The sequence below is a fragment of the Vipera ursinii genome, assembly GCF_947247035.1.
Source record: "Vipera ursinii genome assembly, chromosome: 11".
Classification (NCBI taxonomy): domain Eukaryota; kingdom Metazoa; phylum Chordata; class Lepidosauria; order Squamata; family Viperidae; genus Vipera; species Vipera ursinii.
The window spans coordinates 15208112-15226362 of NC_139524.1; the positions used below are offsets into that span (position 1 = coordinate 15208112).

Below are 18251 nucleotides of genomic sequence, written 5' to 3' on the forward strand. Positions count from 1 at the left end.
GACCATGTATGACGTATGTTAGGTGTTCTATCTAATCTGATGTTCGGCTTCCTCCAGGTCAGTTTCATTGACTTCAGCTTCAGACACAGCTCCCTTCTTATCACTTTTACTGTCCTCAGATTCAGATTCGACTTTCTCCTTATCGGTTTCATTGTCTTCAGGCTGAAACTCAACATCTCCTCCAGGAAAAGGTGACTCCTGGACAGCTTTTGAAGCAGATGACCACCTTCTATAACATAGGATATGTGACTGTCATTTGCAACATAGAATCATAAGGCTGAAAGGGACTGTGGAGGTTTTCTAGTCCAACCTCCTGGATCTTATCAACATATCATGAGTTTCATCCTTCAGGCTAAGTCTTAAAAGCATCCCATCCTCCATGTTCTTGAGGTTCAGCAAGTTGTATGAACTGGGTCTCTATTGTAGCATCTGCACACATCATGCGCCACTTTGGATTATCTCATTCAATAACCTTTCATTCATTTTTCTATCATAAACGTTCTTTGGAATTGCCTTTCTGGCAACTCAAAAGCCATGGCGATAAAATAAATGACCAGCAATTCAAACTTTCTCCAAGCCAAACACGTATGATTTTGCTTGTCTGAAGCACACCCGGCCAGAGTCATTTCTCTGTTCCATCACCTGGCATCCTGTTCATACTTGCCAGTAGTCTGTTTCTTGTGTATTTTTCTTGCGAAGTGCCCTTGGCTGCTGCCCTACATCGCAGTCATTCCAGAAGCAGTGAAATGGTCCAAGAATTTGATTCCTTCTCCACTGATAATTAGGGCCACAGATCAAAGGATAAGAAAGGCCATACCAACATTAATGTTTACAGTCTCCTAGATCTAACGGGAAAGGAAGGTTGTCCGTTTTGGAAGCCAAAATGGACCTGTTTAAGAGCATCAGGTTAGAGAACTGTTATAGTTTTAATTTTTAGAAAACAACAACTTAGAGGCGGACTATGATATTTCTTGAAATTAGCAAATCTAATTTATGGAGAAGGGATCACAAATGCTTCTCTTCCCCTTTCTTCTAACAGAAGAGGGGAAACGTAACATGAACAGAAGCCTGTTCCATGAGCAAGAACGAATTCTGCATCTAAGCTAGCCTTTTTCCATGCTTTCCTTTCCATCCAAATCAGAGCAAAAGCTACAGAGAAGTGCCTTAGAGTAACCAATCCTGTCTACCGTATTTCTCACCCAGAAGATGGACTTGGAAACAGACTGTCTCAGAAACCCAAGGACATTCTCCAAAAATCTAGCCCCAGATGTTCAAAGTAACCCATCTAAAAAGACGGAGCTGGGGTTTCAGCTCACCCTCAACTTTAATTTCTTTTGCTTTGATGACAACCTTAGCACCATCTCCCAGGTCTACCTTATGACGACAATTCAAGGTTAATGGGGGAAGATAGGAACACTCCACCAGCATGAAGTTTTTGCAAAGCAACCTGGGCCCTCCATACCAAGGTCAGAAATGTTTTGGTTTGTAGGACCAGTGAATCTTCACTACTCTTGTTTTGACGTTGCTTGTGTCGTCTAATCTGAAGGTCTGCTCTTGTTATAAAACAAAGCGAATCCTGGAGCAGGTTCATTCAGTGGCAGGATCAACAATAGGGTAGACAGATATTGGTGGAAGCTGACTTGTAAAGCTGTTCAGCCTCTTCCACACTTAGAAGTTTTCTCTGCTTTTCCACCCACAGCCCAACAGATTGCTTGTGGACAAGATGCTTCTGGAAATCCTGAATCCGATGCATTACAACATCACCAAAGTGGTCTCCGAAAGCATCCCAACGGTGGCTTCTGTGCCACTCTTGCTCTTGATGGGATTCCTTTTCCTGATTTGGACCTGTGAAGAAACATCTTCCATACCAGGTAGGTTTTTAACAGAATAACAAGAGTTGGAAGGGACCTTGAAGGTCTTCTAGTCCACCAAGTTTCCCTTTTCAAAATGTGGGCTAAGTAAAAACGTTCCTATTTAAAGAAGAACTAAGAAAGGGTGGCTGATGGTGTGACTCAGTCAACCTGTTTTATTATTTATTTTGGTTTGTGCATCACTCCCTTTCCAAAGGCTCTTGGACCTATCATGAGAACCTGTGAGGATTTGCTTGGCTGAGTGTTTTTATTTTCTATTTGTTTTTAAAATTTATCAAGCTGCCCATTTCACGAGAGCAAGTGATGCTGGGGGCACACAACCAATTAGGTTATGGCTTAGACAGGTGTTGGAATCCAGTTCTTGTGTTTTATAAACCATGATTAGTGGTACTGCATGTTCTGTGAAGCCAGCTAATGCTAGCTTTTTCAACAAGCTGTGGCCAAACCAATCATAGTTTCGTATGAGGTGTAAATCCAATCTCTTTAGGAGATGTTTCTTAAATCCAGAAAGTTGCTGTGGCTTGTTTTTTGTTTTGTTCTCAATAGGGGATCGAAATAATTTTGAATAGCTCTTTGAGGGGCTCAAAACTTTACATTTTTAAGAGTTTTTTAACATCTGACTTAGCACATCAAATGTAATCTGATCCTTTAAATGCGGACGTCAAATTGGCAAATCAGTCTAATGCTTGGTTGATGCTAACCTGTTTCTTACATGAGACTTGTGCAGTTCCCAATCTCCTACAATGATACATTATCAATTCTTATACTCCCTTTGCGTGAGTAATATGTCGACTGCTTTTATGTGGGTCTACTCAGGAATAGGTCCCACTGAATAATATAGGGCTTGCCTTTGGGTAAGTGTCCCTCCTTATGTCGAACAGAGACAGCTTTATAGGAAGACGGATTCCCAGTGAAACTTATTTCAGCACAGATATTAGTGCCTTAGTCTTAAAAATATTTTATTTTGCACAAGCAAAATTCTAGGAGCATTGACTCATTGGCCATACTGAACGGTGAAGGAAGCACCCTCAGCCCCAGCGCCAGTCAAATCTGGCACAAACTATTAGTTTTAGCATCTCTGATTAAATCAAATTTGTAAGCTGAACTCTGGTGTTTTTCAACCTCGGCAGTTTGATGAGGTGTGGCATTCCAGAATTCCCCAGCCAGCATAACTCGATGTGTGGGCTTCAACTCCCAGCATGCTGGCTGGGGAATTCTGGGAGATTCTTCAAGCTGCCAAGGTTGAGAAATATTGGGATATTGGGTTTGGGTTGTCCTTTTTCAGCCTGAATTATATATGCCCTGCAGGAAGAGTTTGACTTCATCTAAGAAAGGAAGACATTTTTGCCAAACCATAGGGCAGCAGCCCCCATACTTTATGGCTTGGCAGCCCGGCTGGTGGGGGAGAGGGGAGCTGGGCCATGAGAGCAGCGGGCTGGTGTGCATGTATGTGTGTGTGTGCGCGCGCAGCCTGACTTAGGTGAGAGATGGGCTGGCACACACATGCACAGCCTAACCTGCGTGAGCAGCAGGCAGGCGCGCACACATGCAAGTGTTCTCCAGCCCGCCACTCGTGCAAGTTGAGCTGCATGCACATGCACACTTGCATGGCCCGGTTCCAAATAGGCCCTGGTCTGGTAGTGGCCACAGTGAGGGGTTTGGCACCCCTTGCCATATGGGACCCCTGCTCCTGGCGTCTTTATTTAACCATTGGTCCACTTGGCGAAGTCATCAGGGAGCTGTTATTTGCCAACATTAGGAATCACAGGTTCCCCACTCCCACCCCACAATTCTATTTCAACTCAGCCATGTCTGCAAAGTAGACAACGTTATGAGCATTAATATGGTTTGTTAGCTTGTGGCTTAGCATGGTGTGACCTCATCCATTCCAGTTAATAAATCGTATTTTCTGGCTTATTGTTTTTTGTGGGAATCTGGTAAGAGGTGGTTTATTCTGTAAACCCTGGTTAAACGTCTCATGTTTCGGCAAGATGGGTGAACACAGGGTAGATGATTAATGTCTTGTTTATTGCTGATAAAATTCCTTCTTTCTTTCTTTCCTCCCTCCCTCCCTCCCTTCCTCCTTTTCTCTGTTTTTCCATTCCTTCCTCCCTCTCCTCCCTCCCTTTTCTCTATTTTTCCTTCCTTCCTTGTCTTTTTCTTCCTTCCTTCTCCCCTCCTTCCTTCCTTGCTACCTTTCTCCCCTGCTCCCTTTCCTCTATTCTTCCTATCTTGCTTGCTTCCCTCCCTCCCTTTGCTCTATTTCTCTTCCTTCCTTCCTTCCTTCCTTCCTTCCTTCCTTCCTTCCTTCCTTCCTTCCTTCCTTCCTTCCTTCCTTCCTTCCTTTCTTTCTTTCTTTCTCTTTCTTTCTTCCTTTTAATTTCTTTCTTTATTTCTTTCTTTTTATTTCTTTATTTCTTTCTTTTTCTTTCTTTCTTTCTCTTTCTTTCTTTCTTTTTATTTATTTATTTCTTTATTTATTTATTTCTCTGTCTTTCTCTTTCTTTCTTTCTTTCTTTCTTTCTTTCTTTCTTTCTTTCTTTCTTTCTTTCTCTCTCCCTCCCTCCCTCCCTCCCTCCCTCCCTTCCTTTCCTTCCATTCTTTTTTCCTTTCCTTCCTCACCCCTCCCCTCCCTTCCTTCTCTGCCTTCTATTACCTTTCAGGACCCGGCTACTGTATGGGACTCGGTGCCCTTATTTGCCATGGGAGGTTCCTCTGGATGGGACTGGGCAGCGCCTGTAATTATTACAACAAGATGTATGGAGAGTTTATGCGAGTCTGGATCAATGGAGAAGAGACTCTCGTCATTAGCAAGTAAATTTTTGTTCTCTGTTAACACGGGGCCAAAGGGACAGCTGAGCAATAAAGCCTGTGAGATCCTTCAGCTTAGGTCCTGACCTTGTTCTTGACTGAGCTAATTGTAGAATTAAACCTGTAGAACTGAACTGTTCATCCCTTACTTTTTTTCCTCCTTCAGCTTAACTGCTGTTTTTTGTTTTCTCTTCAAATGGCGGCACTGACATTTTTAAGCTTCTATCGCCCTCTATGGATTCAGCTCTGTGGCTGCCTGCAGCTGTCCAGCCGCAGATGCCAAGAAGCCAATTTTCTAGCTCATCTGAGCACAGCAAAATAGTCAGAGATATTACCACTTTCATCACCTTCTCCATTACCTATTCTGGGTGGACTGTGAAAATCCATGCAAATTGGGAGAAGGAAGTGGGTGGCAGCTCTAGCCAAGAGGCCCTTGCCAAAAACTCATCTTCTGGACCATTCCTAGATTGGGAGGTAGATATCCTAGTTGGACTATCACAATGTGCTTTTTTCAAGGTTGCCCTGGAAAAGAATTTTAAAAACCAGAGCTGAATTGGCTCTGGGTAAGCTTTTGGTTGCAATTTGAGGTCCCAGTTGTTGCATCTAAAGCCCTACACGGCATGGGGCCAACTAACTTGTAGGAGCACCTACTTCTGGAAGTTTCTGCCCTTCTCACAAGGTCTGGCAGTGGTGGGCATGCTCTGGGTCTATAGAGGAATCCGTAATGGCACAGTGGTTCAAATGCAGTATTTCAAGCTAACTCTGCCCACAGCTCGGAGTTCGATGCTGACAGGAATCGAGGTTGACTCAGCCTTCCATCCTTTCAAAGTTGGTAAATTGTTGGGGGCAATACGCTGACTGTGTAAATTGCCCAGAGAGTATTATAAAGCACTATGAAGTGGTATATAAGTCTATTGCTATCCCACTTAGGTCGGACTCGGGAGGTATAACTTCTCCATGGTGGCGCCTGCCCTCTTGAACAAGATGACCCTCAGGTCCTGCTGATCTTTTGAAAGCCCTTGAAGACCTTACTTTTCTCCCAGACACTGGGCTGGGATGTTGGTGGAGCCTGAGAAAATCCAGTCCATTAAAGTAATTAATGAAAGGCTGCATAGCCTTTAGGAGGAGAATTCTTGCACGCTTGCACATTCTCTTCTACTATTTGAGATCTCGATGCTAAGCATGACATAAATTTAGCCACGGGCAAAATTTTGGATAGTTTTTCCCCATGGACCTGGTTTACCTCGGGGAGTGAAACCTGGGCAAAATAGACAAAAGCTTTTGATGAAATGTCTTCCTCTTCTACCATCCAGATCATCAAGCATGTTCCACATCATGAAACATGGGCATTACAGTTGTCGGTTTGGCAGCAAGGCTGGTTTGCAGTGCATTGGCATGCATGAAAATGGCATCATCTTTAATAATAACCCAACTCTCTGGAAAGAGATCCGTCCATTTTTCACAAAAGGTAAATAATATTCAGTTGGGTCTTCCCACTGTGACTCTGCCTTTGGGTCTGTTTCTGAACCGAAGTATATAAGGAGAATGAGAAATAATATTATAGGGTTAAAGCATACCTGATGATAGACTTTGGAGCACGGTTAGTTTTACCATTAGGTAAAATGAGATAGCCATCAAGTTAGAGCTGGACAAAATCTTTTTTTTTACAAGGAAGGGGTGCACAAAGTCACCAATTCAAGCATAATACAGGTCTTTATGGCACTAAATAGGTCGCAATAGTTTTCCTTTCTTCTTATATTTGAAGCAAAGATACATAGTTAGATGATCATTAGTTGGCATGTTTGTAAGTAGACAGGTTTATATGAATAGAAAAGAATGCTTGTAGCTCAGGGTTGAACTGTGGGGTCCCTGGTGCTCTCTGAGCTTGGCTGGTTTCTTGCAGACGTTTCATTACCCATCTAGGTAATATCATCAGTGTTAGAAGGGTGGGGGAATTGTGGAGTCAAGGAGGAAGAGGAGGAGGGGAAAGGGAGAGGAGGAGGAGGACTGCAGGGTCCTTGGTGCTCTCTGAGCTTGGTTATTTTCCTGCAGATGTTTCATTACCCAACTAGGTAACATCTTCAGTGCTAGAAAGACTAGCACAAACCCCACTCCCTTCTAGCACTGATGATACTATCTAGTTGGGTAATGAAATGCCTACAAGAAAATAAACCAAGCTCAGAGAGCGCCAAGGAACCCTCAAAAGGTGCCTGTTTTATTATTTTTGATTTAAAACTATTGCATAACAATATAATTTTATTAGGGATGAAAATATGTCCTTTTTCCTAACTCAGGCAGCAATGTATTTTGGCCTGTTGGGTGCTAGTTAACCCCAAACAATATGAAACAAATCTATCTTTCTATAAATAGAAAGATAGAGAGGGAAATAAAATCAAGACCTTTGTAAAAAATTTCAGCCCTTTCTGGACCGGGTCTTGTACGGATGATAGCCATCTGCGTTGAATCAACAGTTACACACCTTGACCAGTTGGAAAAAGAGACCGCCAAGTTGGAACATATCAACACCCTGAATCTTATGAGATGCATCATGCTTGACACTTCAAACAAGCTTTTTCTTGGCATCCCTCTTGATGGTAATACACACACACACACACACATATATATATATATATACATACTGTATACTACAATTTCTCACAGAATTCTTGGTCTTCCGAAGTAAACATGAATGCTTCTTTAGACAAAACCGAAGAAGACAATAGCACCAGAACATTCAATGAGCATGCAGTGAATGCAGGATGCTTGTTGGGAGGGTCAAAAAATGGATGGGAGGAGGAATAAAAGGAATCCTCTTTTAGGACGGGATGGTGGCTGCTCCTGAGGTAGCTTCTGGCCTCCAAGAGACTTTTCTAGTGTTGGGTTCCTTTGCAAACCCTGGAAAAGATGGGCAGGATTGGCAACAACAATGTCATGATGGACAAAACGTGCCCATCGATACAGACATGACTCATACAGCCCATAGTATTACTGTTCCTTTTCAGACGTGGATTTATAACCTGAACTCAGCCTATCTGGTTCTTGTACTTTCAGAACATGCCATTGTGCTGAAAATCCAGAACTACTTTGATGCTTGGCAAGCTCTTCTCCTGAAACCTGACATTTTCTTTAAGTTCTCCTGGTTCTACAAGAAGTACGAGAAGTCTGCGTAAGTAGCATTTAGACAGTGGTGGGTCAGGCGGTCCATAGATCTTGTTCACTCCGGCGACAAGAAAGGAAGACTCTGCTCATACATCTGTGGAGGTTCTCAGTCATCCAACTCGCAGTTGTCTTGAAGGTACGGTACTTTCTCAAAAGGCAACTGGACTGGGTTTTTCTCCTGAGGAAAAGAACAAAACGTTTCTGTGGAGACTCTCAGTCATGCAAGGCATGGTTGTCTCCCCCCCAAAAAAAGCACCTTTGGGACCACAAAACATTTCGTTTCTCACCCAAAAAACTTGACCAGTTTGATGGCAGCGGGATGGAAGGAGAGATACTGACAGTTGAGATCAGATGGTGGTGGGGAGAAGGAAGGATTGCATTTCTTTGTAGCCATCTGGTTGTTAGCAGTCTCTTGCCCTCCGGATTACCTGAATCACAAGCTGATAAAGTTCCTCGGTTGAGAAACGAAACGCTTTGTTCTTCTTCCTTGAGGAAAAAAAGTCGCTTTTTGAAAAAGTGCCTTTGGGACAACTCTGCTGGTACCCATTCCGTTCAGTTTCTTAGGCTCACAACGTTATTGTTTCATTGGGGCCTGTTTCAAGTTTCAATTTCAAGTTTCAAGTTTTATTTAATTTGTATACCGCCCTTCTCCTTGGTAGGGACTCAGGGCGGTTCAGTATTCATGTGTGAATTCAGGAAGGAAAATACCCATAAAAGATATATTCCTGGGCCTATTTCTCCAAAAATATGGCCTCCTAACTGGATGAAGCGACGAAGCAGGGCATTTAACGATGTTTAGGGAATAAAATAAGAGGGTTTCTCCTTTTTTCAGGAGAGATCTGAAAGAAACCATCGAAAGCTTAATTGAGAAGAAACGACAGAAGCTCTCCACCACCGATAAGCTGGAAGAACACATGGATTTTGCTTCAGAGCTGATTTTCGCTCAGGTAACCCAGCTAGCAACTTCTTGCTTTCCAGCATAACAGAAGTCAGGAAGGAATTTGATCTTTGATATGAGCCCAAGACTATCTACAGGGAGTCCTCAACTTGTAACCGGTTGCTTAGCAACCATTTGAAGCTCTGACAGGCCTACCTTGGGGGGTGGGGTGCTTACAACCTGGATTTGAAGTTCCGATGGTCAGCCATGCCCCCAAGGTCATGTGGCCACACTTCAGGCCTTTGGCAACCTGGCTGCGTTTTTAGTTGTTTGGGGTGTCCCTCAGTCATGTGACTGCTGTTTTATGACATTTTTGCCAAAAACTGGCATTTGCCCCTAGCTTTAGCAAACTTACACCCATGACACACCCTTGCTTCACTTCAAGTCCCCATATGCATTTAACAGCCGTGGTGAATCACTTAACAATCGCTGCCAAAAGGATTACAACCATCATGAGTTAAGGCTGTGATGGGCAAGCTCCATTACTGTTGTAACTTGAGGACTACCCTGTCTTCAGTATTGCCTGCATAGATTAAGTGGAACTATTTTCATACATGCCGCAAGGCTATTGGTTGCTGCCCTAGTGGCGGGAAAGCACGGTTCACTGATTGGTTGAAATGTTTGACAGTTCTCTATAAAAGCCGGTTTATGTTGCCTGTCAGCCGTCCGGAGCTGAACTAAATAAACGTCTGAACTTTGCCTACGGTCTCCCTCTCGTCCTTCGTGAGACAATTCACTGCTACCTGATCCTTTTAACTGGAGGTACCATCATTGAATCAGAGACTGCCTACTGCAGAGGTGTCTGACCTTGGCCACTTGAAGACCTGTGGACTTCAACTCCCAGAATTCTCCAGCCAGCATGACTGGCTGGGGAATTTTGGGAGTTGAAGTCCACAAGTCTTGAGGTGGCCAAGGTTGGACATGGCTGGCCGGGGAATTCTGGGAGTTGAAGTCCACAAGTCTTGAAGTGGCCAAGGTTGGACATCTCTGGCCTATTGTTTTCATTGCAAGGCAAAATGCTCCACTGGGTTCAGCTTTCCAATGTTGTGGTGCCACATTGCACTGATGGGAGTCCAGTGTCCCAATAAACTTCAGACTGACAGACAGGGCCTGTCTGCTTCGATTTTGCAGAATCGTGGTGACCTGACTGGAGAAAATGTGAACCAGTGTGTTCTAGAGATGCTCATTGCTGCCCCAGATACACTGTCGGTGACGCTGTTCTTCATGCTGGTGCTGATTGCAGAACATCCTCAAGTGGAGGAGGCCATGATGAAGGAAATAGAAGCTGTGATGGGTAAGTATCTAGCAACTTCCCACTTCAAGGAAAAAAAATGTCTACTCTAGGTAGCTTCCATTTGAATAATGTTTTAATCTGGGTAGTTGAATGTTTGAATTATTATTTTTACTTGTTTTATAACCTGTAAGCTGCTGAGTCACCTTCTCTAGGGGAGTTGTGCAGCATCAAATTTTTAATAAATAAATAAATTTGCCTATATCAAAAACAGTGCAGATATTAATAGAAGAGACTATTTGTAGCTTAGGATTGAACTGTGGAGTCCCTGACATTCTTTGAGTTTGGCGGCTTTCTTGCAGACATTTCATTACCCAACAAGATAACATCATCAGTGCTCATAAGGGAGGGGGGGTTTGCAGAGAGGAGGAGAGGAAGGAGGAGGGGAAGGAGAAGGAGAAGGAGAAGGAGAAGGAGAAGGAGAAGGAGAAGGAGAAGGAGAAGGAGGACTGTGGGGTCCCTGATGCTCTCTGGGCTTGGTGGTTTTCATTAACCAACTAAATAACACCATCGCTACTAGAAGGGAGTGGAATTTGTTATCTGTTTGTATACTAATGGCTGGTCCTGTCGATGTTGGTGGGAGTGTCCTGGATAAAATAAACCGTGCCAATATGTTCCAAATATTCCTTTTTTAAAAAAAATCAGCAAACAGATCTCATCTGTTGTGTCCTGCGTCTTTCTCACAGGTGACAGGGACATCCAAACGGATGACATACCGAAGCTCAAAGTCGTCGAGAACTTCATCTTGGAGAGCATGAGATACCAACCTGTGGTGGACTTGGTCATGCGCAAAGCCTTGCAGGATGATGTGATTGATGGCTATCCTGTGAAGAAAGGGACCAACATTATCCTGAACATCGGGCGCATGCATAAGCTGGAATTCTTCCCTAAGCCCAATGAATTCTCCCTGGACAATTTTGAAAAGAGTGTAGGTATCGCCTTTTGCTCTAAATACGGCTCCATGTTTTGTTTAGGAAATACGATTACGACGCAAACACGTTGCGAGTAATCACTCGGACGCAAGATAGAGCAGCTCTTGGTCCAGACACCACAGGGAGTCCTTGACTTACAACCACAATGGAGCCCAAAATTTCCTTTGCTAAGTGAGACATTTGTTCAGTCATTTTTACCCCGTTTTACCACCTTTCTTTGCCACCTTCATTAAGAGAATCACTACAGCTGGGAAGTTAGAAATACCGTCGTGAAGTGAATCTGGCTTCCCCACTGACTTTGCTGATCAGAAGGTCGCAACAGGGGGATCGTGTGACTTTGGGACACCGCAACCGTCATAAGTATGAACCAGTTGCCAAGCATCTGAATTTTGATCAGGTGGCCAGGGGGGTGCTGCAAAGGTTGCAACTGTGATGAACGGACATAAATCACTTTTTACAGTGCCATTGTAAGTTTGAACGGTCGCTAAGTCGAAGACTACCTGTGTCTTATTCTCTGCCTCCTCCACTGATCCCACCAAATGGGGTAGCACTCCCTTCCCCCCCCCCAAAAAAAAATCTATAGGACCATGTTGTAAAACTGGGCATGATTCATTTAACAACAACATGATTCATTTAACAACAACGTGCTTAGCAATGGAAATTTTGGTCCCGATTGCGGTCGTAACTTGAGGACTACCAATGTTATATTTTGATGCCTATCACCTGCCTGGCTCATCATGCAAACTGAGTGGCCTAAAGAGGAAGTGAATAAATTGTTAACGAACCAAAATATTGTTTTACGCAGGTCCCCTATCGTTACTTTCAGCCCTTTGGCTTTGGCCCCCGCGGCTGTGTTGGGAAGTTCATCGCGATGGTCATGATGAAGGCAATCCTGGTGACTCTCTTGAGAAGGTGCAGCATCCAGACTCTGAAAGGCGAAGGTCTTAACCACATTCCCAAAAACAATGACTTGTCTCTGCATCCAAATGAAAGGCAGCCATTACTGGAAATGATCTTCATGCCAAGAAAATCCCTGGGAAAGAACGATCAATAAGTTCCAAGCTTGGATTGACCAAGATGATCCCAGCCACACTGGAGGGGTTGGGTGACCCTACTCAAATTCAAAACTCTCACCCACTCGAGGTGCATCAGTCTACTCACTTGATGTCACATTTTGTTGCCGCCAACCGTTTGCTCATTCAAGGGGCCCATTGGTAGAACTCAGAGGATAATATTTGTACTGTTGATAATAATAATCGTGCTCAGGAGGGCCCATAAACACCTGTAGAATTTATTCTGTGCATATGGAATTGTGAGATAGAATTTTTTTTCTGGAAGAAACCAAGATTTCTGCACGTTTACAGAGATGAATTGGGCCATGCAGCAGCCATGGCTGATAGCTACTGTTGTTATTCTTCCATGCTTGTGTCCATTAGGAAGTAGAAGTGAAGTTTTTGAAGTAGAAGGATACAGCTTATTCAGAGCAACATACCCATTTCGCAGTCTCACGAAGATGCAGTAAGTATCTCCACTCTCCATCAAGTCCTCTTGAGTCAATGTATGGTACAGAAAAACAGAAAAGGCAAAAAATGGTCATCTTTGTGTCTTCTGATCCTAAACGGAGTCTACATAGGTTTCAAGGATAAATTCCCTTCTTTTTGCTTTTTAAGCTCAATCGCACAACCCTTTGACAGAAGTGGGAACATGAACCAGGTGAATAAGAGCTGGTATTTCCTGTAGCTAGTTTTTTTTCCAGCCTCCAGTCTTTCTCTCTCTCTGACCCATTTTTAGCTGCTCCATCTTACTGCCCAACACAAAAATGCATTAACTGATGGACATGCACTAGAACAAAAAACCAGGATATCCTCTGTAGTTATTGAGCTGCCATTTTGTATCACCACATCTGAGCTGAGTAGGTCATGTGAAAAACCCTCACCCACCCGAAGTCCATTGATCTACTCACTTGATAAAATGTTTTGTTGCCGCCAACAGTTTGCTAATTCAAGTGTCCAATTGGTGGAACTCAGGGTCAACACAAAGGCTAATATCTGTACTGTTGTTAAACATAGTTGTGCTCAGGAGGACCCATAAACATCTTTAGAATTTAGACAATAATTGACCAACTTTGGTTAAGATAAAGAAGCATCAAATGCAAACATAGGAAATGAGTTGTTCCATATCGGCTGTCTTCGATCTAGAAAACTTATAAAATAGCATTATGCAAATGTACAAAGCCTTCGCAGACACCTGGTTGAAACTTGGAAGCCTTGGGTATAGACTTCCATTCCGAAAATTCACCAAACTTTATTGCCACAGCTGTGAATTCTTGGAGTTGGTCCACACGTCTGGAAAAAACCCAACCTAGCACCATTGCATGAGATGATCTCCATAATTCTTTCCAACTTGTGATTTGAGGAACCCTTGAAAAGCCACACACCTAATTAACAATATGGTTACCAGAAATAAATGAAGACAGTCATAACAATATTTTTTTAAAAAACCTATGTGCCTGTATTAGACCAAGTTCTCTCTCCAGTCAAGCACTCTCATCCATGCTGTGTGGCTGCAGCATTTGATACTCAGATTTTGAGGTCCCAAACTCAATGCCCTCCACCCGTTCTCAGAATGACTATCCAAGGACAAACAGTGGCTTTTTGCACTATTATGCTGCAGCAAGGGCGAGGAAAGAGTAGGTCTCCAGATGCTCCTCAACCACTTATTCTAGCAACTCTGACCTGCAGGAACTGTTGGTGAGGAACTACAAAACTGAGTTACAACCCCGCGAAATCTAGAAGGCTACAGATTCCCATCTACAACCAGCAGCCAATTAAGGAGCCAAGATGTTTTTAAAAGCTGAGGATGGTAGGGAAGATTAACATTAGCTTAAATTCTAAAGGGGTCTCAAGTCAACTGAAGAAAAAAAGCAATATGAACGTCATAATGGAGAGAGTCACAAACTCATTATTCAAGACTTGACACCTTAACTCCCAAACTGAGTTTTAATAGAGGAGAATATCTGTGGCTCATGGTTGAACTGTGGGGTCCTTGGCGCTCTCTCAGCTTGATTGCTTTCATGCAGATGTTTCATTACCCAACTAAGTAACATAATCAATGACATTCCCTAATTGGATAATGAAACATCTGCAAGGGAACAACCAGGATCAGGGAGCACCAAGGACCCCCACAACCTGAGTTTTACTTTTTCTCTGTCAATCTCTGCCTTCTCTTCATTTTCTCCGGCCACGTATTGGTGCTCCTTTGCCTCTTCTTCCATGGAAAAGCTCTGTCATCAAAGTGCAGATCATGAAAAAGTACTATAAGTAGTGATTCGTGGACTGACTCTCTTCCTAGAGGAGCAATACAATCACGGGTTCCTATCACCTTTACTACCACTCTCTCTTCCTTGCAATCATCACTTACTCCATTTGAACACAAACCGAAGACATTCCCTCTGAAACGCATTCAAACCTGTCGGGCTGTATATTTATTTCAAGCAACTGTTTGCTAAGGTCATCTGGGACTCCATCTGAGGAGCAATTTCCAATGCTGGTCAATCATCTCCATGCACCTACATCAGTCTATATTTTTTTCCCCTGTTATTATTTTGCATGGCTACTTCGGCATGATCCTTGCCTGTGAATAGCTTTCAACTTTCGAAACAACCAACTTTGCATAGAGAAAAAAATCGGTACATGGGCATCCAAGGTAGTAAGTGATCTTGAAAATGTGCTAAAAGGACAGTGCTCCATCTGTTGCCACTCCTTCGCTGGTACTCTCAGATGCCTCCAGTGCGCATGTGCTTCCTTGACCATTAGTCCTTTTCTGGGCACCACTGAAAAGTGTCCCCCTCTCTCTCTCTCTCACACACACACACACACACCATGGCTCAGGACTAGGTTATCCAGATTGCTGTATTGTCCCAAATGAGCACAATGGATTTAAGACCTCCAGCATCTGAACTTCAGACAACTTGAGACACAGTCTCTCCATTTTGAGGAAGTCCTTGTTAAACTTCTTCTTAGATGATTCAGATCTGAAGCTTTCCTCCAGACCTTTGCACCCATGAAATGACTAGTTAAGGTTACCGTAAATACTTTGTAGTGTGTTCGATGGGTTGTCGTGTTTTTTTTTTAAAAAAAACCTGCCTGATCTGTCTTATCGAGTTAACTAACTCTGGATGCTTGTGATTGTGGTTCTGTACTTTGCTTTGTATTTTACTGCTGTCAGCCTCCATGGGCATTACCTGGTGGCAACCCAGGGGCACATGCTTATCTTTGAAAAAGCCATGTAGATAGATAGATAAATAAATAAATAGGTAAAAGGTAATACGCTTGCTTCTATAGCCTTGTAAATATTGTAAATAACTTAAAACTAAGACATTGGGGTTACTTACCTGTCGCACAACGGCAAAGAGGAAACTTCTGCTTAAAAGAGATGTTGAACATCAACCAGCAGAGGGCACCTCAGGACATCCATTTTGGGAGAACGTCTACAGTTGTGAAGGTACACCAAAAAAAGAAATGTCAGGATAAGGATATATATGTAGAAGAGATTTCCTGGCGTTCGGATGGCAATAGCAGATTGAGCACCTTGAGGCTGGAGATTATTGTCTCCAGGATCAGAAGATCTGGTGAAGGTAATATGACCACCAAAGTAGACCAGATGCCATTTGGCCACTAAACAGGCAAGTACCCCATTAAAGACCATTGCATGGTGCTCTGTCTCTGGCCTATTACCATCATCCCACCACCCCAAACACAGGGCATCTGGAGGCATAAACGCCCTCAGCTGAAGAACACAAGTTGGTTGTGCCCCTGGGCCTGGCTGTGCTCACATGAGATTGAGGTGGAACTGGCACACACGAATCCTGAGGTCACACAGGTCTCTGGCCTCTGTTCCAACTGCTCAATGTAAGAAAGTAGGCGCTTACTATTGGTAGGCAGGGCTTAGGGCATCTCACAACTTGCATCAGATGTCCGTGTGACATGCAGCTACACACAGTTATGATCAACATCAACCCAGAACCTCAAAACCTGGGGAACCCCATGCTCACAAGAGCTTGGATTGTGGCCATATACTATTTTTCTTTGCATTTGATCACACCCCCATCTAGGGATTCCCCTGGTTAAAATGTTCTTACTACCTTCTATTTCTCACATGTCTAAATCCAGTGCTTCAAGATGAAGAATTTCTAAAAATGATTCCCCACTTCATTTGTTTTTATTGATTTATTTACAGCCCATCTGCCCTATAAGACAACTTTGGGTGGCTTCTTTCTTTAAAAAAAATAAATAGGAAGAATTGACAAGAATTGCAATAGATTCTGGATCTTTCATAAAAGCTGGTGAAATATACCAGAGGATAGTATTGGACTTTTTAAAAAAAAACAACTTGGAAATACCTACCAACAAATTTGGAAAGACTCAGGGTGCAGCCACACCACCCTAAAGCGAATTCACAGTTTATTTCTGTTTTTTGCCTCGTTTCTGTGTGGGGGGGTGAGAAACGCAAGATGATTTTCACAAGCAGCCCCAGTGAAGTTGCTTTGCAACCCGAATGAGTGGATCGTAGGCTTCAAAGAACACATAGAAAAGTGTAACCTTTGGAAAGATTAAGGACTGATCTTGCAGTTGCCAGTAGCAACCCTGCTTTTAATTTTTACACATACACCCAATAATGCAGTTTGCATTGTGCGCCAGGTGGCTGATGTCAAGCATCACAGTGTGTTGTGGCGGTGAGTTAATTATATTACAGAACAACAACATTCCTGTCAACCTTCTTGGCCACGCTGTGTGATCCTAAGCTCAATTGATGTATAGCATTGAAGCAAATTAGAGAGGATTAGCCAGAAAATACCAGGGCTTCTCTACTTATATTCATGTGTACGCCTAGACCCATTCATAGGAAATCAAATCTCTTTTCTCTCTTTCTCTCCATCGCTTTTCTGATTTTTCCCCCCAGCAAGACTGGAACAAGCTGTATGCCATTCTGACTTCTTCATAGAAATGAGGGAGAAAGCTAGGAACACAGTCCTGCCTTATGTCTAAGTATGTTTACCCACGTCATATAGCTGTATTTATTCCTTTTATCCTTCTCATCTATCCACTGTCTTCTCTTACTGGTATCGTTATTTTCGTTATTATGACTGTTATTACTTTGTTGTTTCGCATGTAGACTGAGCGCTTATACACCAGAGACAAATTCTTTGTGTATCTACTCACACTTGGCCAATAAAGCTATTCTATTCTATTCCATTCCATTCCATTCTTCTGTAATTCTATTCTATTCTATTCTATTCTATTCTATTCTATTCTATTCTATTCTATTCTATTCTATTCTATTATTCTATTCTATTCTATTCTATTCTATTCTATTCTATTCTATTCCTATTCCTATTCTATTCTATTCTATTCTATTCTATTCTATTCTATTCTATTCTATTCTATTCTATTCCATTCCATTCTATTGTATTCTATTCTATTCCATTCTATTCTATTCTATTCTATTCTATTCTATTCTATTCTATTCTATTCTATTCTATTCTATTCTTCTATTCTATTCTATTCTATTCTATCCCTATTCCTATTCCTATTCCTATTCTATTCTATTCTATTCTATTCTATTCTATTCTATTCTATTCTATTCTATTCTATTCTATTCCTATTCCTATTCCTATTCCTATTCCTATTCTATTCTATTCTATTCTATTCTATTCTATTCTATTCTATTCTATTCTATTCTATTCTCTCCAATGTCAAGAGCAGTGAGCTATAGAGGCTTACAAAAATCTGTCCTTTCCAAGAACATTTCAGTTGCTTCTTTAAAATATACATCCCACCTCTTCAATATGCAGTGGCTAACACCCAAAGATAGTTAATCCTACAAGAATCCTTCTCCATTTACTCCTTGGCTAGCCGACCAGCAAGACTCTACTTTATGTAAGCAGTCTTCCACGTTAGAGCCCAGCTTGGTAACCTCTGTGATCGGTGTTGATCGTAAAAAAGCTAAGTACTGTAGGGTCACATCTGGCGAGGACGTAGAACCACCCACAAATTTCAGACTTGTAAAGCTTGAAAGTGGGAAAGATACCCTGGGATAATGTTAAAGTCCTTTCATCTTGTTGTCAAAGAAGATTGTCTTGAGGTGTCCAAGATGGTAGCCCAACTTAAAGGAGATTTTATTTTATTTTTCCTTGCTGTGTGAGCAAAGGTGTAGGTGTAGAGATGAAAAACACTCGTTGCATGCATTGT

The 18251-nt window shown here is 42.5% G+C and overlaps 1 protein-coding gene across 1 annotated transcript; it reads left to right on the top strand.

Annotated features, from left to right (window-relative positions):
• Positions 1 to 1654: 1654 nt before the first annotated feature.
• Positions 1655 to 12055, top strand: CYP19A1 (cytochrome P450 family 19 subfamily A member 1; the record flags this gene model as incomplete). Its single annotated transcript, XM_083371740.1, has 9 exons — positions 1655 to 1871; positions 4535 to 4685; positions 5996 to 6150; positions 7100 to 7276; positions 7734 to 7848; positions 8674 to 8788; positions 9910 to 10072; positions 10756 to 10997; positions 11807 to 12055. Exons 1-9 carry the CDS (start codon positions 1724 to 1726, stop codon positions 12053 to 12055), a joined length of 1515 nt encoding a protein of 504 aa, XP_083227866.1. The 5' UTR covers positions 1655 to 1723.
• Positions 12056 to 18251: the final 6196 nt, after the last annotated feature.